At 40.9% G+C, this 19,151-nt stretch overlaps 2 protein-coding genes across 2 annotated transcripts; one reads left to right on the forward strand and one right to left on the reverse strand.

The window, feature by feature from the left end:
* Positions 1-780: 780 nt before the first annotated feature.
* On the forward strand, positions 781-6,123 carry nudc (nudC nuclear distribution protein). The gene is made up of 9 exons (XM_086280803.1): positions 781-997; positions 1,670-1,747; positions 1,857-2,066; positions 2,174-2,245; positions 2,363-2,476; positions 3,476-3,670; positions 3,763-3,846; positions 3,951-4,069; positions 5,814-6,123. Exons 1-9 carry the CDS (start codon positions 923-925, stop codon positions 5,863-5,865), a joined length of 999 nt encoding a protein of 332 aa, XP_086136929.1. The 5' UTR covers positions 781-922; the 3' UTR covers positions 5,866-6,123.
* Positions 6,124-16,073: 9,950 nt separating this feature from the next.
* On the reverse strand, positions 16,074-18,569 carry tbxta (T-box transcription factor Ta). Its single transcript, XM_086280177.1, has 8 exons — positions 18,385-18,569; positions 17,854-18,118; positions 17,405-17,539; positions 17,234-17,295; positions 17,086-17,147; positions 16,799-16,972; positions 16,586-16,709; positions 16,074-16,492 (listed from the first exon to the last, which is right to left on the reverse strand). The coding sequence occupies exons 1-8, from the start codon at positions 18,567-18,569 to the stop codon at positions 16,234-16,236; spliced, it is 1,266 nt and encodes a 421-aa protein (XP_086136303.1). The 3' UTR covers positions 16,074-16,233.
* Between the last annotated feature and the right edge of the window lie 582 nt (positions 18,570-19,151).

Genomic DNA, 19,151 nt, shown 5'->3' on the forward strand with positions numbered 1-19,151 from the left:
AAGGAGTTTGGTTATTCAAGCAGGCTTCACAGTAGAGCTGATACTCCAGTGTGCCGAGGGTGCCTGGGTAGTGTTACAGGCAAGCATATCCTACCAGGAGCAGGCCCCAGTAGACCCAAGACACCCTAGAGAGATTATTTTTTCAGCTCGCCTGGGAATGCCCCTGGATAAGGTGGAGGGGGTGGCCCCGGAGAGGGAAATCTGGGCTTCTCTGCTCAGGCTTTTGCCCTCATGACCCAGCCAAGAATAAGTGGAAGAAAGTAAATGGGTGTATGGATGGCTGGATTATTAACTACACTGTCCAGAAAAATAATAGCGTTTATGGAATGTTAGTGATGAGGTGGTTCTTTATCATAGAACAGGTTGCATAACCAAAATCACAGTGTAACTTTGTCTTAACAACTAAGGTTGGAAATTTGACTTTTTATATTTTCATCTTGCTTTTTATGGGATATTTCATACTTGTTTATGTCTGTGATTGTTTTAAAAAAAAGAAGAACAAGTACCTGCTTAAACCTCCATTTTCCAGCAAATTGCACCTATTATTTCTATCTATCCGCTATAACACGGCAGCAGGCTAGATTTTATTATTATTTTAATCCAATATGTTGAATGAACATGACGATTAGCATTCAACTGCATAAATTTAAAGTTTCAATCATGGCTCCGTTCTCTTCTCTAGAATATTCTTATTCTTCAAATAAGCCCGAGTCCCGCCCTAAAACAGCGCCTTCCATTTATTGGCTGTTTTAGCTATCAGTAACAGTGTATTGCTCCAATTGGTCGAAACAAGAGCAAGAAGGGGGTTGTTTCCAGGAAGTGTTCAGCGTGACTCTCACAGAACAGCTTTGCTTTCTTTCTAACAGAACTTGTTTTGCTTGATTTTTGCGTCGGTCCTGATTCCGTTTCTCAGTCAGTCAGCATGGGTGAAGATGAAGAAAAATATGACGGCATGTTGCTTGTTATGGCGCAGCAACACGAAGGAGGGGTGCAAGAGGTAAAGCAGTGCATCGCCGTGCTAACATGCTAAAGCTATTGTACTAACGCTAACGTGGTTAGCCTGTAAGCTAGTATGTACACCATGCCTATGAGCAGTCACAAACACGAACAAAGAATAATATTTTAAACTGTTTTGCAAAGTTTAGAAAATGATTTTGTTATTAATAATCATGACTTTCGTGGGCTATCTTAGCTACTGCCTGCGGAGTGTTCTGGTGAATTTGGCATACATGTGACTAAGGAGACAGCACAACTTAGCAAAAAATGAACTTAGTTCTGTTTGAGCATGTCTATTAGATGCTCCATGGTCCTGATAGAAGCTGTTAAAAGTAATGTTCGTTACAAGTAATGTTCTTACTGTAGTAACGTGACGTTGTGTCCCGGATGAATGAAGGTTCTGGAAGAAAATGTATTTGCTAAAAGAGATCTGCTGTTATGAGGAAAAGGTGAAGGATGTGATCTGGAAACAGATGCATAAGCTAAAGCGCAACGAATGTTTGGTAACAATGGTGTATTTTAAGAGTCGTGAACAGGCAGACACCCAGCACAGAAAAGGAAGGCTCTCCCATCCAAGCAGTAATTTATTTCAGACACAAAGTCCATAAAGTCCAAAGCTGTAATCTGTTATATGGATTTTGTAACTTATTCTTGACCTATTTTCTATCAACAGTTAGTAAACACATTTTTCAGCTTCCTCCGCCGCAAAACTGATTTCTTCACTGGTGGAGATTCAGGTGCAGCAGAGAAGGTGAGCATTGCTGTTCGATCTATACCTCGTGTCACATTCAAGAGTTCAGTGATAAGCACACAACTCCACCCGTCCCTCAGTTTTAAATGAAATCCCTTGTGTTCTTCAGCTCGTCAAGGATGCCTTTGCTCACCACAGCAAGCTAGCGCTGAAGGCCCAGAAAGAGAAGCAGATGAAACAAGAGAAAGAAAAGAGAGAGAAAGCTGAAAGAGCGGCCAAGCTTGCAGAGGAGGAGAAGAAAAAGAAGAATGACGACGGTCCAAGAATCCAGGAGCTGACAGACGAGGAAGCAGAGAAGCTTCAGACTGAGCTTGACAAGGTGAAATGCTGATTTCAAAATTTTCTGTCATCAGTGTGTCTCTGAAACGCTCAATTACACTCTGAACTGTTATGTCTGTTAATTTATGTCCGGATTTTTTATGCTAGAAAAAGAAGGAAGAAGAGAATACAGCAGCAGCAGCAGAGATGTCATCTGACAAAGCCGAGAAAGAGAAAGGCGTGAGTGAGGAGTTTGACATGTACTTCATTACTTAGTGTTGACTGAGCAGTAAAATGGGGTGCGCTTAATGTTTTGTTTAATTAACTCTTATTCATGTTCATTTTCTTTTCCTTCAGTCTGACTCTGAAGGAGAGGAGGATGAGAAGGACAAAGATAAACTGAAGCCTAATTCAGGAAATGGAGCTGACCTGCCCAACTACAAGTGGACGCAGTCCCTGTCTGAAGTCGATGTGAGTTCTTTCTGGTTTCAGCATCATGCTGGACTTCACCTTTTCTCAGCTTGTGTTTACTGAACATCTGAATGGTTCTTTGAGCATCTCTCAGCTTTCAGTTGTATTCTCACCATACGTACAGCTCCGTCATAATGTCACCTTTGCCTGAGTTTGCCAGTTGGATAGCACAATACGATGCATATTAAAACCCTCTTAATGTTTCCTGTGCATTGCCCTGCGCCTCTTTCTTTCAGGCGATGTGTTTCCTTAAACAGCATGCGCCAGAACACATTTGTATTTGTTTTTCATCGGCCTTTGCAGAAGGGGAAGATCATGACACTTATGTGAATTCTACATTATTATTCCTTCCAGCTTTATTCAGATATGCCAAGAGTGTTGTGGAAAGAGTCAGAATGCATACAGAACACTGGATAAATAAAAGTGCTGGAAGTTGTCTTAAATATCTTTTAACATTGCCATTACATTTGAGTACCACCTAATGTGTTTGGGGTTGTTATAGCAACATGCGAGAAAGTTCTGGGGCATTATTTGTACGCGACACAAGCGCAGAAATGGAGGGCGTCGACGTAATCTTATACTTCCTGCTCGGTGCGTGACTCAGACAGCACGGTGTTGTTTCTTGTGTGGCCATATTCCTCGTTGCCGGGTTTCAAGGGCAGTTTTAATTTTCACAAGGCGACACTGTCATAAGTGATCGTGCGGTACCACTGACTAGCCAATCAGTGGCATGCAATCTGTTGAAATCACATTATCAGATCTACCGAGATCACTCCAGCTCATTAGGTACTAAAAAAAGTGCTTGTTACCAGGTACTACCACTTATTGGAAAAGCCTAAAATTCAAGTTGAGCCTGACAGTTTTGAGTGGAAAAAGGTTTTATTGGAGAGCAGTGGAATTTCTTTTCTTTTTTTCTGTGCAGACGAGAGTTTTATAAGCTTATAAGAACACATGTGCGCGTGTATAATTAAAATATTAATAATTAAACTCCTCCCACAGGTGGCAGTGCCCTTTAGCGTGAACTTCCGCATTAAGGGCAAAGATGTGGTGGTGGACATCCAGCGGCGCTCCATCAAAGTGGGCCTGAAAGGACATCCTCCAGTTATTGATGGCCAGCTCTACAACGAGGTGAAGGTAGAGGAGAGCTCCTGGCTCATCGATGATGGCAAGGTGGTTACTGTCCACTTGGAAAAGGTAAGAAGACATGTAGATGTGTGGCACACTGTGGAATTACTCAGTCAACTGGAGAGAGAGAGAGAGTGCGTCAAATCGTATTTTGATTTCAGATTAACAAAATGGAGTGGTGGAGCAAGATCGTCACTACAGATCCTGAAATTAACACCAAGAAAGTCTGTCCTGAGAACTCAAAGGTAAACATTCACACGAACTGTTTATTGTAGAAGGAACTAAAAGATTACTGACACGTGTGGATCTTTCTGCTCCTTCCTCACTGTGCGCGCTTCCTGTTGAACAGCTGTCAGATCTGGATGGAGAGACGCGTGGTATGGTGGAGAAGATGATGTACGACCAAAGGCAAAAATCAATGGGCCTACCTACATCTGAAGAGCAGAAGAAACAAGATATTCTTAAAAAGTAGGTTTCAGTGTTGGTGCAGATTTTGTGTCTGAAGGCTACAGTAGACGCTAATAAACACCTGAATAATGGAGCCGTCTACTTTGACCACACTGTGGGTAAAATGGGCACCAGTTTTTAAAATTAAAGAAGAATCCAAACAAAGCTGCAGGAGAGATGATAAAAAATGAAATATCATGAAACTAAGTTAATCACATTTTAAAGATGGCGAAAAAATTGGAAAAAAGATGGGAAAAGAATCGGTTCCCTCCATGTGAAATTGCAAAGATGTTTCTCCTGCAGGCATGTTTTGATAGTGTAGTGAAATGAACTGATACCACTGAGTAAAAAAGTTTGTAGTATACTTTGGAAATTAGCAATAAAATATAAGTAAGTATAGTCAGTGAAATTGCCTAGAAACAATGTTACAAATGGAGAGCTGAAGTAACACGGTGTCTTTCTTGAGGCAGTAATATTTAAACAGTATGTATCCCAGTAGGCTGCAGGTCCATGTGTGGTATGGTAAAGATGAAGAGTCTATCACGTTTGAATCCGTACATTAGGGAAGTTAACATGCACTTGGAGCTTTATCCACCTCCACTCTCCAACACAAGAAAATGGCACAGCCTTACTTCTGCTGGTGAGAGAGACAATCCATGAAGTTGCACTTGCTGTATTTAGAGGAAAAACAAAACTTAAGCCGCAGACACTATAAAAGATAGACTTAGCTTCTGGATCTTAAAAATTAAGCCTTAAACCTGCAATCTTTCTAATGGCCACCAGAGGGCGATACTTGTCTATGGAAATATGGCCCCCAGGCTTGATCTTTATGTGCTCTGTCACACATTTCGGCTCATTTTGAATATAAAATGAATTCAGTTGTGTTGATTTTTGTCATTGTGTCATGATGATTAACCACAAAGAGCTCATTGATTTATGAGTGCATGAACCCAGTTTTGTTTTTGTACACAAATAATAATGATATATGAAGCTTTAAATTTCACAGCAATCGGTTTAATAAATGGAAACTTTGTTTTAGGCAAACAGTGGATGGTAACAATTAACATGACACAATTTCCTGTTACTCTGTTTAAAATTAACTTAAAAGAAATAGATTGTGTACTGCTAATTTTCCTCTTATAAAAATTATATGTAGGAATTTTCCTGAGTGGGGGGGAAACAAACAAACTTCAGACTGATGTTTCAATGACTGTATGAGTCAGTGGTTCATGTGCAGCTTATTACTGTTTGTTGGGAATGACCCCTTTCGCTCCTCTGCTGTCTGCTGGAGCCCACTTCCTCTTCTAGCTTGTTAAAGCTGCCTCTGAGGATCTTGTTTAATTTTATAAAGGTTAAACAATACTACCATAGGGAGCGCTGTGGAGGTAATTGGTCTCAGAGTTTCTTTAGTGACACAAAGGTCAAATTGTGTCTGTCCAATCAAACATGTTGTGTGAAGGTGTCATCTCAGACGAAGCGTACAGCTTTTCATTCTTAGCAGAATTAAAATAAACATTCGCTTTGCAGCAGAAAACAAAGGCTTTTCCTCTGACCAGCCTGGAATACAGAAGGTTTTTAGAATAATTTCACTTCATAGAAATGTGAGAAAACAGATGTAACGTGCTCTGTTCCTTCCCAGAAAGTTTAACCAACCGTCATGATCCATAAATGAACGAATCTCCCATTCACTGACTTCACAGGCTGACTGCACCTCGCCTTCTCACCTTCCCTTTGTTTCTGACTCTGACACCTTCTGTCTCTGCAGGTTCATGGCTCAGCACCCAGAGATGGATTTCTCTAAAGCCAAATTCAGCTGAGGCTTTCTGTTGTCAGAGGTTTTAGATTCACGGTTCATGTAAATGACACCAGAGCTGACATCAGGCACCAACCAACTCCCCCTTCATCTCTCTGCTGGACATGCTTGTGCTGACGTGCATGTCTGAAGTGCATAGATTCATGTTTAAATCCAAGAGTTTGATAAATGTAACAGCAGTGTTCTTCCTTTGCATGTTGTTTCCATATTTAAAGATGTGTCTGGATTTTTTTTTTTTTTAATAAATGGATTTAAAATGTAATTGAGTTCTGAACCATCAGTCTGAAGAAGTGCAATCATAAAGCCAGGAAGCCTTTTCCTCCTCCTGCTGTGTAGATTTTGGACACTCACGAGCTTGCAGAAGCTCGTGAGCTTGGAAAAGCCAAACGTAACGCTGCAGTTCCAGTGCATGAATTATTGGAGCTAATTTATCTGAATTTAAGGGGCGGGACCACATCTCGGAACCCCAAGCGCTACAAGCCGTTCGTTTTGCTTCGTACCCCACCCTCACCCCCTCTTTCAATTCATTCACTTCTCTAAAATGAACCTAAAATGAGGATGTGGTCCCAGCTAGTGAAATGCAACGACATCATACAAAGGTTGAATAAGATGTTTCATTTTCAGCCACAAGAGGGCAGTGTCTTCCTGAAACATCAGGAGAGCTATCAAAGGCGTTAAGAGTGTTAGGTAGTTTTTGAATAGAGGACAAATCCTATCAATCTGATAGGAAACAGAAGAAGATGGCACGTTAGATTTTAGCTTTAACTGTTACAACAGAGTCACTAAATAGTTAAAATCTTAATTCTGAGGTAACGGTGAATAAGGGCAGGTGTAGCCAATTACATGCAAGGTTTTTTAATAATAAAATGTTTTAAAGTTAGCTTTATTCTACCCCATTATACTTGTAGTAAATGACACATAAATATCGACTATATCTGTGACCACATACTGATTAATCAACCGGGAATTCACACTGTGATGAAAAGGTAGAGAATTCTTTAAATAAATGATTCAGTCAATGCTCATATTTGTTTGTTGTTTGCAGCCGGTGCAAAAATAAGCGTCTGTGTGCTTGAGCTAAAAAATGTTTAAAAATCAACTCTTTCATCTTGTAAGATAAAATAATTGGACTGGCTCTTATATTGCATTTTATTCACGATGCCTCACTCACACAAGCAACTTTTTTTCTGTGCTGACGTGCTGTCTAACATTCTCACGTTCACACTCGGATGGATGCATCAGAGAGCAACTTGGGGTCAGTATCTTACCCACGGGTATTCGGCATGCAGACTGGAGCAGCCATATATACATATAATTATTCTAACTAAACTCCCTGAGTATTAGATGACCTGCTCTCTGCTGAGCTACAGCCACCCTAATTATATTCTGAGTGATTGTGTTTGCAAGTTCTGATCAGTTACAGATGTTACAGAGCAGCTAAAAAAAAGTGTTTCCACTCTTGTGTCTCTGAACTGCAGCAATCCATCATCTAACCAATCTGCCAAGTTGCACTTCTGAAGTTGTTGGGATGCAAACGGTGCTGCTGATAGCAGTGAGCAATAATTAAACATATTAAATGCATTCATTAAACCACATTGCTCTCTGAGGACTATTAGCCAGGCTATAACCAACAAGTCAAAGGCAGGCTGTCTTACTGAGACCACGCTGGATATCATGCGCCTCTGCTAAATGTTCCTTCCCTCAGGACCAGTTTGCTTACAAGACTCTTCAGCTTGTGTGACTGTCCACAGCTAACTGGACTGGGCTGTCAGGATGGTGAGAGGCTGTCAATATCACTACAGCTACCAGAGGGAACATACATTAGCTTATGCTGGTTAGCAGCTCCTCCTAATGTGTGAAATAGCTCATGTAGTTCAAAAACACTGTGCAGTCAGCAGCCTCATCAGGCCTGCTGTCTGCGGACCACAGGTAACTATGTCGGAGCTTACATTTTTGTCAGTATTTTTCCTGCAAGCTCGGTGCCCTGTAGGAAAATTACAGGGCGCTGGGCTTTCATTTATTCTGTCACGGCTGTCCAATGGTTGACTGGATGGTGTTAAAGTAGCAATCACAAAATCACAAAGTGGCCAGCTTGAATTACAAAGCACCAGGCTTGTTTAACACACCAACTGTGATAACCTTTTCAGCTTTGAGGCTGATTGAAGAGAACTTTAGACAAGTTAAATAGTTTTTGGTAACTAGACCCTCCTCATTATTAATAACAGTCAAATATTCATTTGTGCTTTAAATGCCATTTTTATTCTGTTCCCAGCTTTATGTCTCCACTCTCTCCATTGTTAGTTTACACCCTGACATAGTAGCAGGTTGAATTCGATTGGTGCCATATATTTTAGTGAGAAATGTCTCTCTTCTTCTTTCTATCTAAGCCAAGTGACGTCTGAGCTCAGTCAAACTATAGACAAAGAAGAAGAAACATAATTAATCTGGAAAGCTCACTGTGACCAGTGAAGTGTGGGATTCACAAAGCTTCAGGTCACTTTGGTCGCTGGCCAGGTCCCAGTTTTTATTATTGAAAATTTGTATTACACCTATTTGCACTGGATTCACCAATCAAATTTTTAAAAATGGAGCCTATATAATACAGTGCGGTCTATTAATCAGCTGCCAGAGCTCATAATTGTATGAAAATTATTATTATCCTGATTCATTTACATATTTTTGCCTCTGCTTGTCTTTGTATATTCAATATTTATATAAATATATATTAAATATTAGCATTTTAGTTTTTGAAGTAGCTCCATCCTGGTCAAAGAAAGTCACCCTGAAGCCTGATGGGATTGTGGTTGGGTGGGGCGGCGGTAGGACTGTGCAGGGGCTGAGGGCACGGAGGAGCCAGAATCTGCTCAGCTGACAGCAATGTCTCACCAAGGTACCAGAATTTCTTCATTAACAAAGACACACAGACATCAGAGGGACGGGGTTGGGGTTCTGGGGTGGGCGAGGCGGGCGTTCTGCAAACACACCTCCTCACCGCTGCACTGACTCGCTGTTCCAGACTTGGCGACTTGTTTTTTTGGCAGCAGCCTCTCGTAAATCACCCACAAGGCCCGTAGCACAATGTGACTCACCGTTGTAGTCATGGTGTTTGTGAGCACTGTTTCACCTTCTTCCGTAAGGCTAATTGGTGGAATTATTCCTGGAAGTGGAGGATGGATACGTGAGGGTACACCAGGACAAAGATGGGATGGGATTAGGAGAGGCTGTCAGATTTTGATGCTCATGGTGCATTCATAGATGATAAAAACAAGTTTGACTTTGCCTCTTGTCTGCATCCAGCTTCTTTCTGATAAATCTTAGTTGGATCAGACTCTACACGGATAAAACCTTATAATTAGACCTCTCCGAGCCAATCCAGCATGTGGATGTGTTACTTAGAGTTCTCCATCCTCCACACCTGGGTGCTGAGCACACTCTGTAAAGCGTATTTGGAGCACACACTTCCAGGGACGGCGAGGAGGCTGATGTGCAAAGTCAAACTCCAATTGTCAATTAGCAAAGGCCAACACAGGCTGCAGGCTCGGGTGTACAGAGCAGATCAGCCATCGTGGAGGACAAAGGCTTCAGTCAGCAGAGGGTCCTCTGGCCAACACACACACACAAACACACACACCTTAACTGAGAAGGCAGAGAGGGCCACTGAGCCCAGCAGGACCTGTTTACCACTCAGACTGAGCAAAGACCAACAGCAAACATCCTCCAACTGCTCATAAACACACAGACACACACACACTGAAGATGAAAATAAGGGTCCAGTGAATTTTTGCTATTTTTTTATTTGTTTGTTTAATTTGTTTTGTTTGAAAATATATAAATACTGTACACAGATAAGAGTCAGAGTGTGTTTCATGCTAGTGTTGCCAAATATAACCATAAATCCTCACAAAATGTCTGTTTTTTACTGGTCCAGTGAGAAAAATGTCTAAAAACATGTCAAAGTGTCAAATGACATTTTGACAAAGCTAATTTACAGCTTTATAAATCAATATGATCTGTTGCATATACTAAAGTCGGCTTAAACATGTATGCATTCTGTCCAGGAAGTGGCTCGTTGTGTCTCACCTGAAGAGAAATATCACCTGATCCTGTAGCGCTACAGTCTTTTAATGTCTTTTACCTTCTTTCTTTGGTTTTCCGACTCCACCAGCTCAGCTTCTCCAGATGTCTGATCACCTGCTGCTGGAATATAACATATTTATAAGACCAGTAAAGTTCTTGTCTCCTCTAGGAGCTTACTTTACACTTTTAGCCCATTCCAATGTGGCTGATAGGCAACTTGATGATGTCATAATATATTGTGCATAACTATAAACTGTCAAATAAAAATTATACAATGCCTTTCTTAGATGTTATAGGTGCATAAAGGTATGAAACATCTAATTTTAGCACGTTGCTCGGTAATTGCAAGGCAACATAATGAGATTTGATACAGATGAGAACCTTCAGAGACCTAAGATGTGCTAAGTTTGGTTGCTCAGTTCCTGATCGTTCCTGAAAGTTCACGGTCAAAGAAACAAACAAACACACAGAAACACAGATATTGTGTATTCATGGACACAGCGTAGGAGGATGTGCAAAGGCTTGGAGGACTGTTATTATTATTAATTTTATTAGTAATAGTTGTAGTGGTAGTAAAATTAGTATTAGTCGTAGTATTAAATCCTTCATTTAAAAATCAGTCAATGAAATGAAATCTGTATTTTCTTTCAAGAGAGCTCTGTGTACAACAAATACAGCTTTAAAATAGATAATACAATAAATACACAATAGATTTTCAGTATTAAGGAAATGTTCAAGAAGTATTTGTGATCATAAACATAACCCTTTAAATACTATAATGAAATAAGAGAAAACAGCTTTATATGTTTGTAGCTTGTTAAATTTGTAGGCAGCAGAATCACTGAACTCAGTTCCTCTAAGTTCAGTGTAAATGAGAAGTGCAGCTAATGTGAGAGTGTGTGTTTAAATAAAATAAGAGAGCAGGATTAAGTGGGCATTTATGAAATATAGCCAAGAGATGAAGATGCATGAACGTAAATAATCTACTGCAGACAGTAAACTTTGTAACAGTTTTATGCGTACGTATACAGAAGTCAAATTTGATCTGGATTTATTTCCACACTTCATATTATATGAGAGCTGCTGCTATGACAACTCAATTTCCCTCTGCGATGAATAAAGTCTCTCTGATTCTGAGTCTGGCATCAGGTATTTCAGATACACAACTTAAGTTCTGTGACCTTGAAGCATTTGAATATGGACGGAAAGCTGGATCATTTCTAAATAGCATTCATGCCGTTACATCTAAATGATATTGACTTCTACAAACAAAAAAATTATCTATCTTGTCTTTAAAAAAGCAAAGGTGACATTTATGGTATGTACCAAAAACCGTCTATACATTATTGGGTATTATTTATGTATTGCTTTATAAGAAAGCCCTCCACAAAGCCAGAACATCTTACTATTCGTCACTGATTGAAGAAAATAAGAACAACCCCAGATTTCTCTTCAGCTCTGTAGCCAGGCTGACAAAAAGTCAGAGCTCTATTGAGCCAACCAATACAATTTTAATCATTAGAGAAAAAATTACCAGTAATCATCCCACAGATGTAATATTATCTACAGCTACTCTTAGTACCATTGATGTTAAGTTAGACTCTTTTTCTCCAATTGATCTTCCTGAGTTAACTTCAGTAATTACTTCCTCCTAGCCATCAACGTGTCTTTTAGACCCCATTCCTACAAAACTGCTCAAAGAAGTCCTGCCATTAATTAATTCTTCGATCTTAAATATGATCAACCTATCTCTAATGATCAGCTATGTACCACAGGCTTGAAGGCCTAGCTGTAGTTAAACCTTTACTCAAAAAGCCATCTCTAGACCCAGCAGTCTTAGCTAATTATAGGCCAATCTCCAACCTTCCTTTCATATCAAAAATCCTTGAAAGAGTAGTTGTCAAACAGCTAACAGATCATATGCAGAGGAATGGTTTATTTGAAGAGTTTCAGTCAGGTTTCAGAGCTCATCACAGCACAGAAACAGCTTTAGTGAAGGTTACAAATGATCTTCTTATGGCCTCTGACAGTGGACTCATCTCTGTGCTTGTCCTGCTAGACCTCAGTGCAGCATTCGATACTGTCGACCATGATATCCTATTAGAGCGATTAGAACATGCTGTAGGTATTACAGGTACTGCACTGCAGTGGTTTGTATCATATCTATCTAATAGACTCCAATTTGTTTATGTAAATGGAGAGTCCTCTTCACACACTGAGGTTAATTATGGAGTTCCACAGGGTTCAATGCTAGGACCAATTCTGTTTACATTATACATGCTTCCCTTGGGCAGTATCATTAGAAGACAAAGTATACATTTTCACTGCTATGCTGATGACACCCAGCTCTATCTGTCCATGAAGCCAGATAACACACACCAATTAGTTAAACTGCAGGAATGTCTTAAAGACATAAAGACCTGGATGGCCGCTAACTTTCTGCTTCTTAATTCAGATAAAACTGAGGTTATTGTACTCGGCCCTGAAAATCTTAGAAATATGTTATCTAACCAGATTCTTACTCTGGATGGCATTACCTTGGCCTCCAGTAACGCTGTGAGGAACCTTGGAGTCATTTTTGACCAGGACATGTCCTTCAACGCACATATTAAACAAATATGTAAGACTGCTTTCTTCCATTTGCGCAACATCTCTAAAGTTAGAAATATCCTGTCTCAGAGTGACGCTGAACAACTAGTTCATGCATTTATTACTTCCAGGCTGGACGACTGTAATTCATTATTATCAGGATGTCCAAAAAACTCACTGAAAAGCCTTCAGCTAATCCAAAATGCTGCAGCAAGAGTCCTGACAGGGACTAGAAAGAGAGAGCATATTTCTCCTGTTTTGGCTTCCCTTCATTGGCTTCCTGTTAAATCCAGAATTGAATTCAAAATCCTGCTCCTCACATACAAGGTCTTAAATAATCAGGGCCCATCTTATCTTAATGACCTTGTAGTACCATATCACCCTATTAGAGCACTTCACTCTCGCTCTGCAGGCCTACTTGTTGTTCCTAGAGTATTTAAAAGTAGAATGGGAGGGAGAACCTTCAGTTTTCAGGCCCCTCTTCTGGGGAACCAGCTTCCAGTTTGGATTCGGGAGACAGACACTATCTCTACTTTCAAGATTAAGCTTAAAACTTTCCTTTTTGCTAAAGCATATAGTTAGGGCTGGACCAGGTGACCCTGAATCCTCCCTTAGTTATGCTGCAATAGACATAGGCTGCCGGGGGATTCCCATGATGCATTGAGTTTTTCCTTTCCAGTCACCTTTCTCACTCACTATGTGTTAATAGACCTCTCTGCATTGAATCATATCTGTTATTAACCTCTGTCTTTCTTCCACAGCATGTCTTTTATCCTGTTTTCCTTCTCTCACCCCAACCGGTCGCAGCAGATGGCCCCGCCCCTCCCTGAGCCTGGTTCTGCCGGAGGTTTCTTCCTGTTAAAAGGGAGTTTTTCCTTCCCACCGTCGCCAAAGTGCTTGCTCATAGGGGGTCATATGATTGTTGGGTTTTTCTCTGTCTCTATGAAGCGCCTTGAGGCGACTTTTGTTGTGATTTGGCGCTATATAAATAAAATTGAATTGAATTGAATTCAAGTATAAATAATAAAATTGGAAAAAGTCCATCTGTGTCCATTTGTTGCATGCAGTAAGCCCGTATGGCCCTGGATTTGGAACAGCAGTAAAGTGGAGGGTTGGGAGACATCAACATTTTATGACAGGACCTTTGCTGCTGCGATCTGCCCCACCAGCTGTGGGTCACATTGCTGCTTCATTGCTGTTTGCCTGTGGCCCCGTGACCCGCCAGCCTTCATTTGCACCTCGGTGAGGACCACTCCATCACTGTACTGTGGCCAAAACCTCCATGGGCCTGACACACACACGCACGCACACACACACACGCACACACCACTGACATGAGTGTGCAAGCCCCTCGAACCTGGAATTGGGTTGATTCAACCAGAAACCTGAATCATAATTGGTTTTCTTGTGTGAGTTCACTGAAGCTGTAATTGTTTTTCTTCTTTCTGTTCTTCTTCTTCTTTTTTAATTTACACTCTGATGTAAGCTGTGGTCCCAGCTGTTATTCAGATCCAGTTTTCCAGTTATTGTTAATTTTGAGACTCTCTGTATATAATTTTATACATAAAATACTTTTGAGTATTTACTCAATTATGGAAATTTAACAAACTGCTTATTGTTTATAAACACAAATTCATTCACTATGTGAATAATTTATAAACTATGAAAGCCGTTTTTTCATTTACAGTTACCCACCTTTGTGGGATTAACTGACGATAGTGCACAATGCACATTATTATAACATGATGGTTCAGATTATGCTGCCAAATGAAAAGCTTGGTACAGTGAATAGATTCTGGTTTTGTTCCACCGTGTCCCTGCTAGTATTACATAGCTAACTTTGAATGAATGGTTCCATTAATTAGCATATCCCAGTGTATTTCATTCAGGTGTTAGCATATTGGGTCCATGTTCTTTGACTTTCCTCGCATGCAGTTCTGAACGTGCTAACTGTACGTCACACATTGATGCAGATTATGACAAAAGGGTGCCAGTGATGGTAAATACCCCTTATAAATTTCTGAAATTGGACCATCAAGTCATCATTTCAGTCACGCCAGAGAAGCCACATTCACTTTTAGTACAAGCATGTGGTCGGTGATATTTAAAGAGAGGTTGTGTTGCAGGGCCAAAGGTTTAAAGTTGAGGGCAAAGCGACACAAAGTTACACCTCAAGAACAAAACCTGTAGGGTCTAAAATAAGAACAGGTGTTTGGTACATTAGGAAAGTGTTTCTGTTAATTAAACCAGTGTTTTAATCAATCACTGTAATGAACAATAAAAAAGCAATTCAGCCAATGGCACTTGTTTGGTTTATGTAGTTTACATAAACCAAACATAAGCCTGGTTTATGTTTGGTTTATGGTTTACATAAGCCTCCTAGGACCTGACGTCCACATATGTGGACATCACATTTTGGGTTGTCTAGACCAAAATACTAAATTTTGCTCTACAAGGGCCTGATATCCACTTACAAGGACATTATATTGCCACTGGTCTATTGAAATTTAAAGCGAATGTCCTCATATGTGGATCTCATTTTTCTCAGAAACAAAAATCAGGTAAAAAAATAAATAAATACATGAAAAAATTCATGTAATTCTTTGTTTTTACATTCATTAGGTCCCAATCAGCCCAAATAGCCAAGAGAAATTAAAAATGCAGCCATTGAAAGAGTTTGCATCTTAGGATTTGTTCATAGTCTTCTCTCTGTGCTGAAATGTGAATCTGAATATATATATTATATTGTTTTACATTAACATGAGGTGCCAAGAATACAAAAGGAAGAAATATTTGAGAAAACAAACATTTATAATTTATTATTAAATGACATAAATAAAACTCAAGAGAGTTCACCAGATACAAATAAGATAGATTTATATATACAGACTCTTGTGTAGGGGGCATCTTTTTATTCCCTTACAAGATGTAGAAGAGAAGGCACATGTCGCTCAGTCTGAACACAGAACATTTATATTGGACTCACAAAAGGCACATTTATATGAAAAAACACAGGACATTAATTTATTCTATATACACTCATATACACATTAATATTAGCAGAACCTTTCCTCTTATACAGTTAATAATAAAAGTGAAACGACTGAAGAAGTCGCTGGGATGAGTGACGAAACCTTTGCAACGCTCCATCCAGATGAAGGGATACAAGTTTGGGAGATTTCCTTACCTGGATGATTAGCGTGCATCAAGATACTCTTCAGTTCACTTTAGCTGTGTGATGTCAGCAAGGTGGTGATGCAGCACAACCATGTAACAAATATGAAATAAGCATAGAGGATTTACTAAGAGCAATAATTTCTGTCTGTGCAGCTATTCTAAAGCTTATCTCTTAGAGGGAAACTGATTGTCTTCAATTTCAAAGTTCTCTCAGCTTTATTCAAGTCATCTTGTTCAAATATCTCTAGGGGTGGGCAATTATTATTTCCCAATGAGCTGGATTAGAAACTGGGACTGTTGTGGAGAGCCGCACTCTATACGCAAATCGGTGTGGCTCTCCACAACAGTCCCAGTTTCTCATGTGGCTCCTTGGGGAAATTATATGCCCTCCTCTGCTCTAAGCTGTTTCACAAAATCCTTTTAGACGTGGTGAAATTTCCACATATTCTCCAGGAGCTGCGTTCATGTCTGTGGTCCTACTCCAAATCCCTCCGACCCCTGTAGACGATGGCCAGGTAGCTTCAGCTGCTCAGTAGGTCTGAGCTACAGGCGTCCAGCTAGCAGTCAGCCTGGCAATGGAACTCTCAAACTGGGCTTCCCCGACCCCAACCTCACCCAGGCTGGGGTCGTACATTGGGGAAGGTGAGGAGACAGGCAGCGAGGAGGTCAGGCCTGTGTATGAAGAGCCCCTAAGGAACTGGGAGGTCAGACCTCCAGGTATGGAGCCTGAAGCCGAACCTGAAGGGGTGAGCGTGGTGCCAGCTACTGACCAGAGGCTAGGGTACTGACTGTGGACCAGAGAAAGAAGAGGGTTGGAGTGACTTATTGCTTCAGTGCTAATTTCCCAGCCTAAAGTGCAGCATAAAACCAAATAAGCTCACCTAGAATTGGATGTGGAGTTGGTGGTGTGGGACAGAGTGCCCATGCCTGTGGAGTTGGGGATCTGAAGAGCAGACCAGCTGTCATGAGTTGGCAGAGTCCCTGAAGTGTTGTCCATGTAGTTATCTGAAATTAAAATTAATGCACCACAAATCAAATTCCAGTTCTTCCATTTATTTATTTCATCAATATAGTACGTTGACTAGGAGTCTTACTTGTACTGGTGGTGCGGTGGGGGTAGTGGCTGGGGTACGGGGCCGCTCTGTGGCTCCTCAGGCTGGAGTAGCGCTCGCAGTAGGATCCAGAAGAGTGGCCTGTTGTGCTGCTGAACTGAGGGGGGCTACTGCTGGGGCAGATGGGACTCTGGCCTGGAATGAACCAACCTCCAACTGTGGAGGAAAAACGTGTACAACTGAGTCACGCATGGAAGCTGTCAGAATTAAAATATATACATGTAACAACCAGCATCAGCCTTGATGCAAAGATGACATCCAGTACTCACGTTGAGAATATCCAGACTGTTGACTGTCCGTGCTATGATCGGACACTTCTTTATGGTCACTCCTGCAATCAAAAAGACAGGATTAGATGCTACATGAGAGCATGCTAACTTGACTCATTGAGGAGTAAGCTGAGTTCTCGGCCTTAACCTCTCCTTGGCATCCAGGAAGGCTTTAGCAAAGGGATTGTGCTTTATCTTCAGAGCTGTGATCTGAAAGAAGCAAACGGCTGTTAGCATTTCAGTCAATATGTAAAACACGTAAGCACTGATATCAGTTTCAGATGGAGATTTATCCTCAGGCTACTCTAACACCACTGACCTCCTCATTTTGATAAGCAGTGACTGCAATGAACTGTGTTTCTGGGAAGGACTGGCTGCTGATCATCTTCTGGATGCCTCCCACCTTCACGATGTGTATCCTCGGCTCATATTTGTGCAGAGAATTCAGCATGATCTGTAAAGGAACTGATGTCACTATTTCATCTTTTTTGCACTCAAGAGAAGACAACAAATGATGTCAAGTGAAAGTAATAACATTCACTGAATTACGTATATTAAAACAAATCATCTACATTATGATGCCATGAAATAACTCCAGAGTAATCCAACATTCTGACAAAAGCACTAAACTCCATTTTGGTGTGTCTAAACCAGAACATCATTAAATCTTTAAACATATCCTATGATTGTTTCTTAAAAGAAAAGTTTTTTTTTTTTTAAGTTACTGTTATTGTAACTAATAATTTTAACTGTGCGTTTCTCTCTCACCTGACCGCCGCCGTTAAGTTTATTGGAGAGTTTGACTTTGCTGAAGGACACCGGCGCTTTCATCCAGTGCGCTCCGAAGTTTGGGGAATCCGGATGGATGTAGACGCAGCTCGGGCTCTGGGGTTCCGGTTTGCCTCCGGGAACCCACTCCCCGTTCACGTACTTCCAGCGGTTATTGTCTGCGGCGACGAAATCCAGCAGTACCGAGTACATGGCGTTTGGGTCCAGACCTGTTACGCTGGCCCTCAGAACCGGAAACATTCTCCTGAAAAAAGAAAAATAAGAATTTATGTGGTTTGTGAATTTACAGTTTACAGAAACACAAGTTTAATTAACATGTTTTAAACCTGCAAATGCCTCCGAAACAACACAAACAGCGCTCCCGTGCTGACGTGTCAGATTTAAAATCGTGTTTTTATACATTTTCAATTTAATTTCAAATTTGCAAACACATTTGAAACGCCGCGCGTAAAATGCGCCCGGCCCCGTTCCCACAGAACACCACCAGGTCTCCCCACACGCTGGGCCTACCTTCCCGTCTTGGTGACAATCATCTCGTTGGTCAATTCTTTAAACTTGTTCCATAAGTCTGCGTCCTCCAGCGTCAGTTTAATATCCCTCTCGGACGCGTCTCCCTTCTCGCTGCCCTTCTGGAACTCGCTCTCCACGGCGCTGAGGAGATGTTCCAGACGCTGGTCAGGGTTGGAAGAAGTCATATTTCCAAGGTGTGTCAACAGACCTAAATCCGAAGGGAAGGGTCTCAAAGACTGCGAGACAGGCCCGAGTAGATATTGGTTTCTATACCTCCAGGCCTCCTCATTTAAGGGCCCTCAGGGACCTCATGGGGATGTGGGGCGTGGTTTATTAGCGGACTTCTCCGTCTCTAAACGCCGCCCCACTTCACACCGAACTTCTTTATAATTTATCAGTTTCTTTTCTTTCTTGTGAAAGAGAAACACGTGAAACACATATTTCTTTCAACCAAAGTCCACGTAAAAAATCTATTTATTAAATTTATTGGATCATCGAATTCAACGAAATAACTCCGCTGTCAGAAAAGAAAAACTTAATGGGTAAAGTTTGGTATTTTTACTTTAACCCCCAAAAATATCTTGCAGCTTGTTGCAGCTGAAGCCTTACACATTCAAAGCTGTGCATGCAAAACAAAAGAAGGGAAGCGAGGAGAGGGAGCCGTGCCTTTGAACTCAGTTGCATATTTGCAAATAGTGCTAATCTTTTGTTGTCTCAAATCCACATGGGGACCGGTGTTTACTGAGTGAGGACCATTAGGGGAGACT

The sequence above is a fragment of the Aulonocara sp. 'chitande type north' Nkhata Bay genome, linkage group LG22, assembly GCF_057382095.1.
Source record: "Aulonocara sp. 'chitande type north' Nkhata Bay isolate Kocher_YH1m ecotype deep benthic linkage group LG22, A_spYH_male_GT1.1, whole genome shotgun sequence".
NCBI lineage: Eukaryota > Metazoa > Chordata > Actinopteri > Cichliformes > Cichlidae > Aulonocara > Aulonocara sp. 'chitande type north' Nkhata Bay.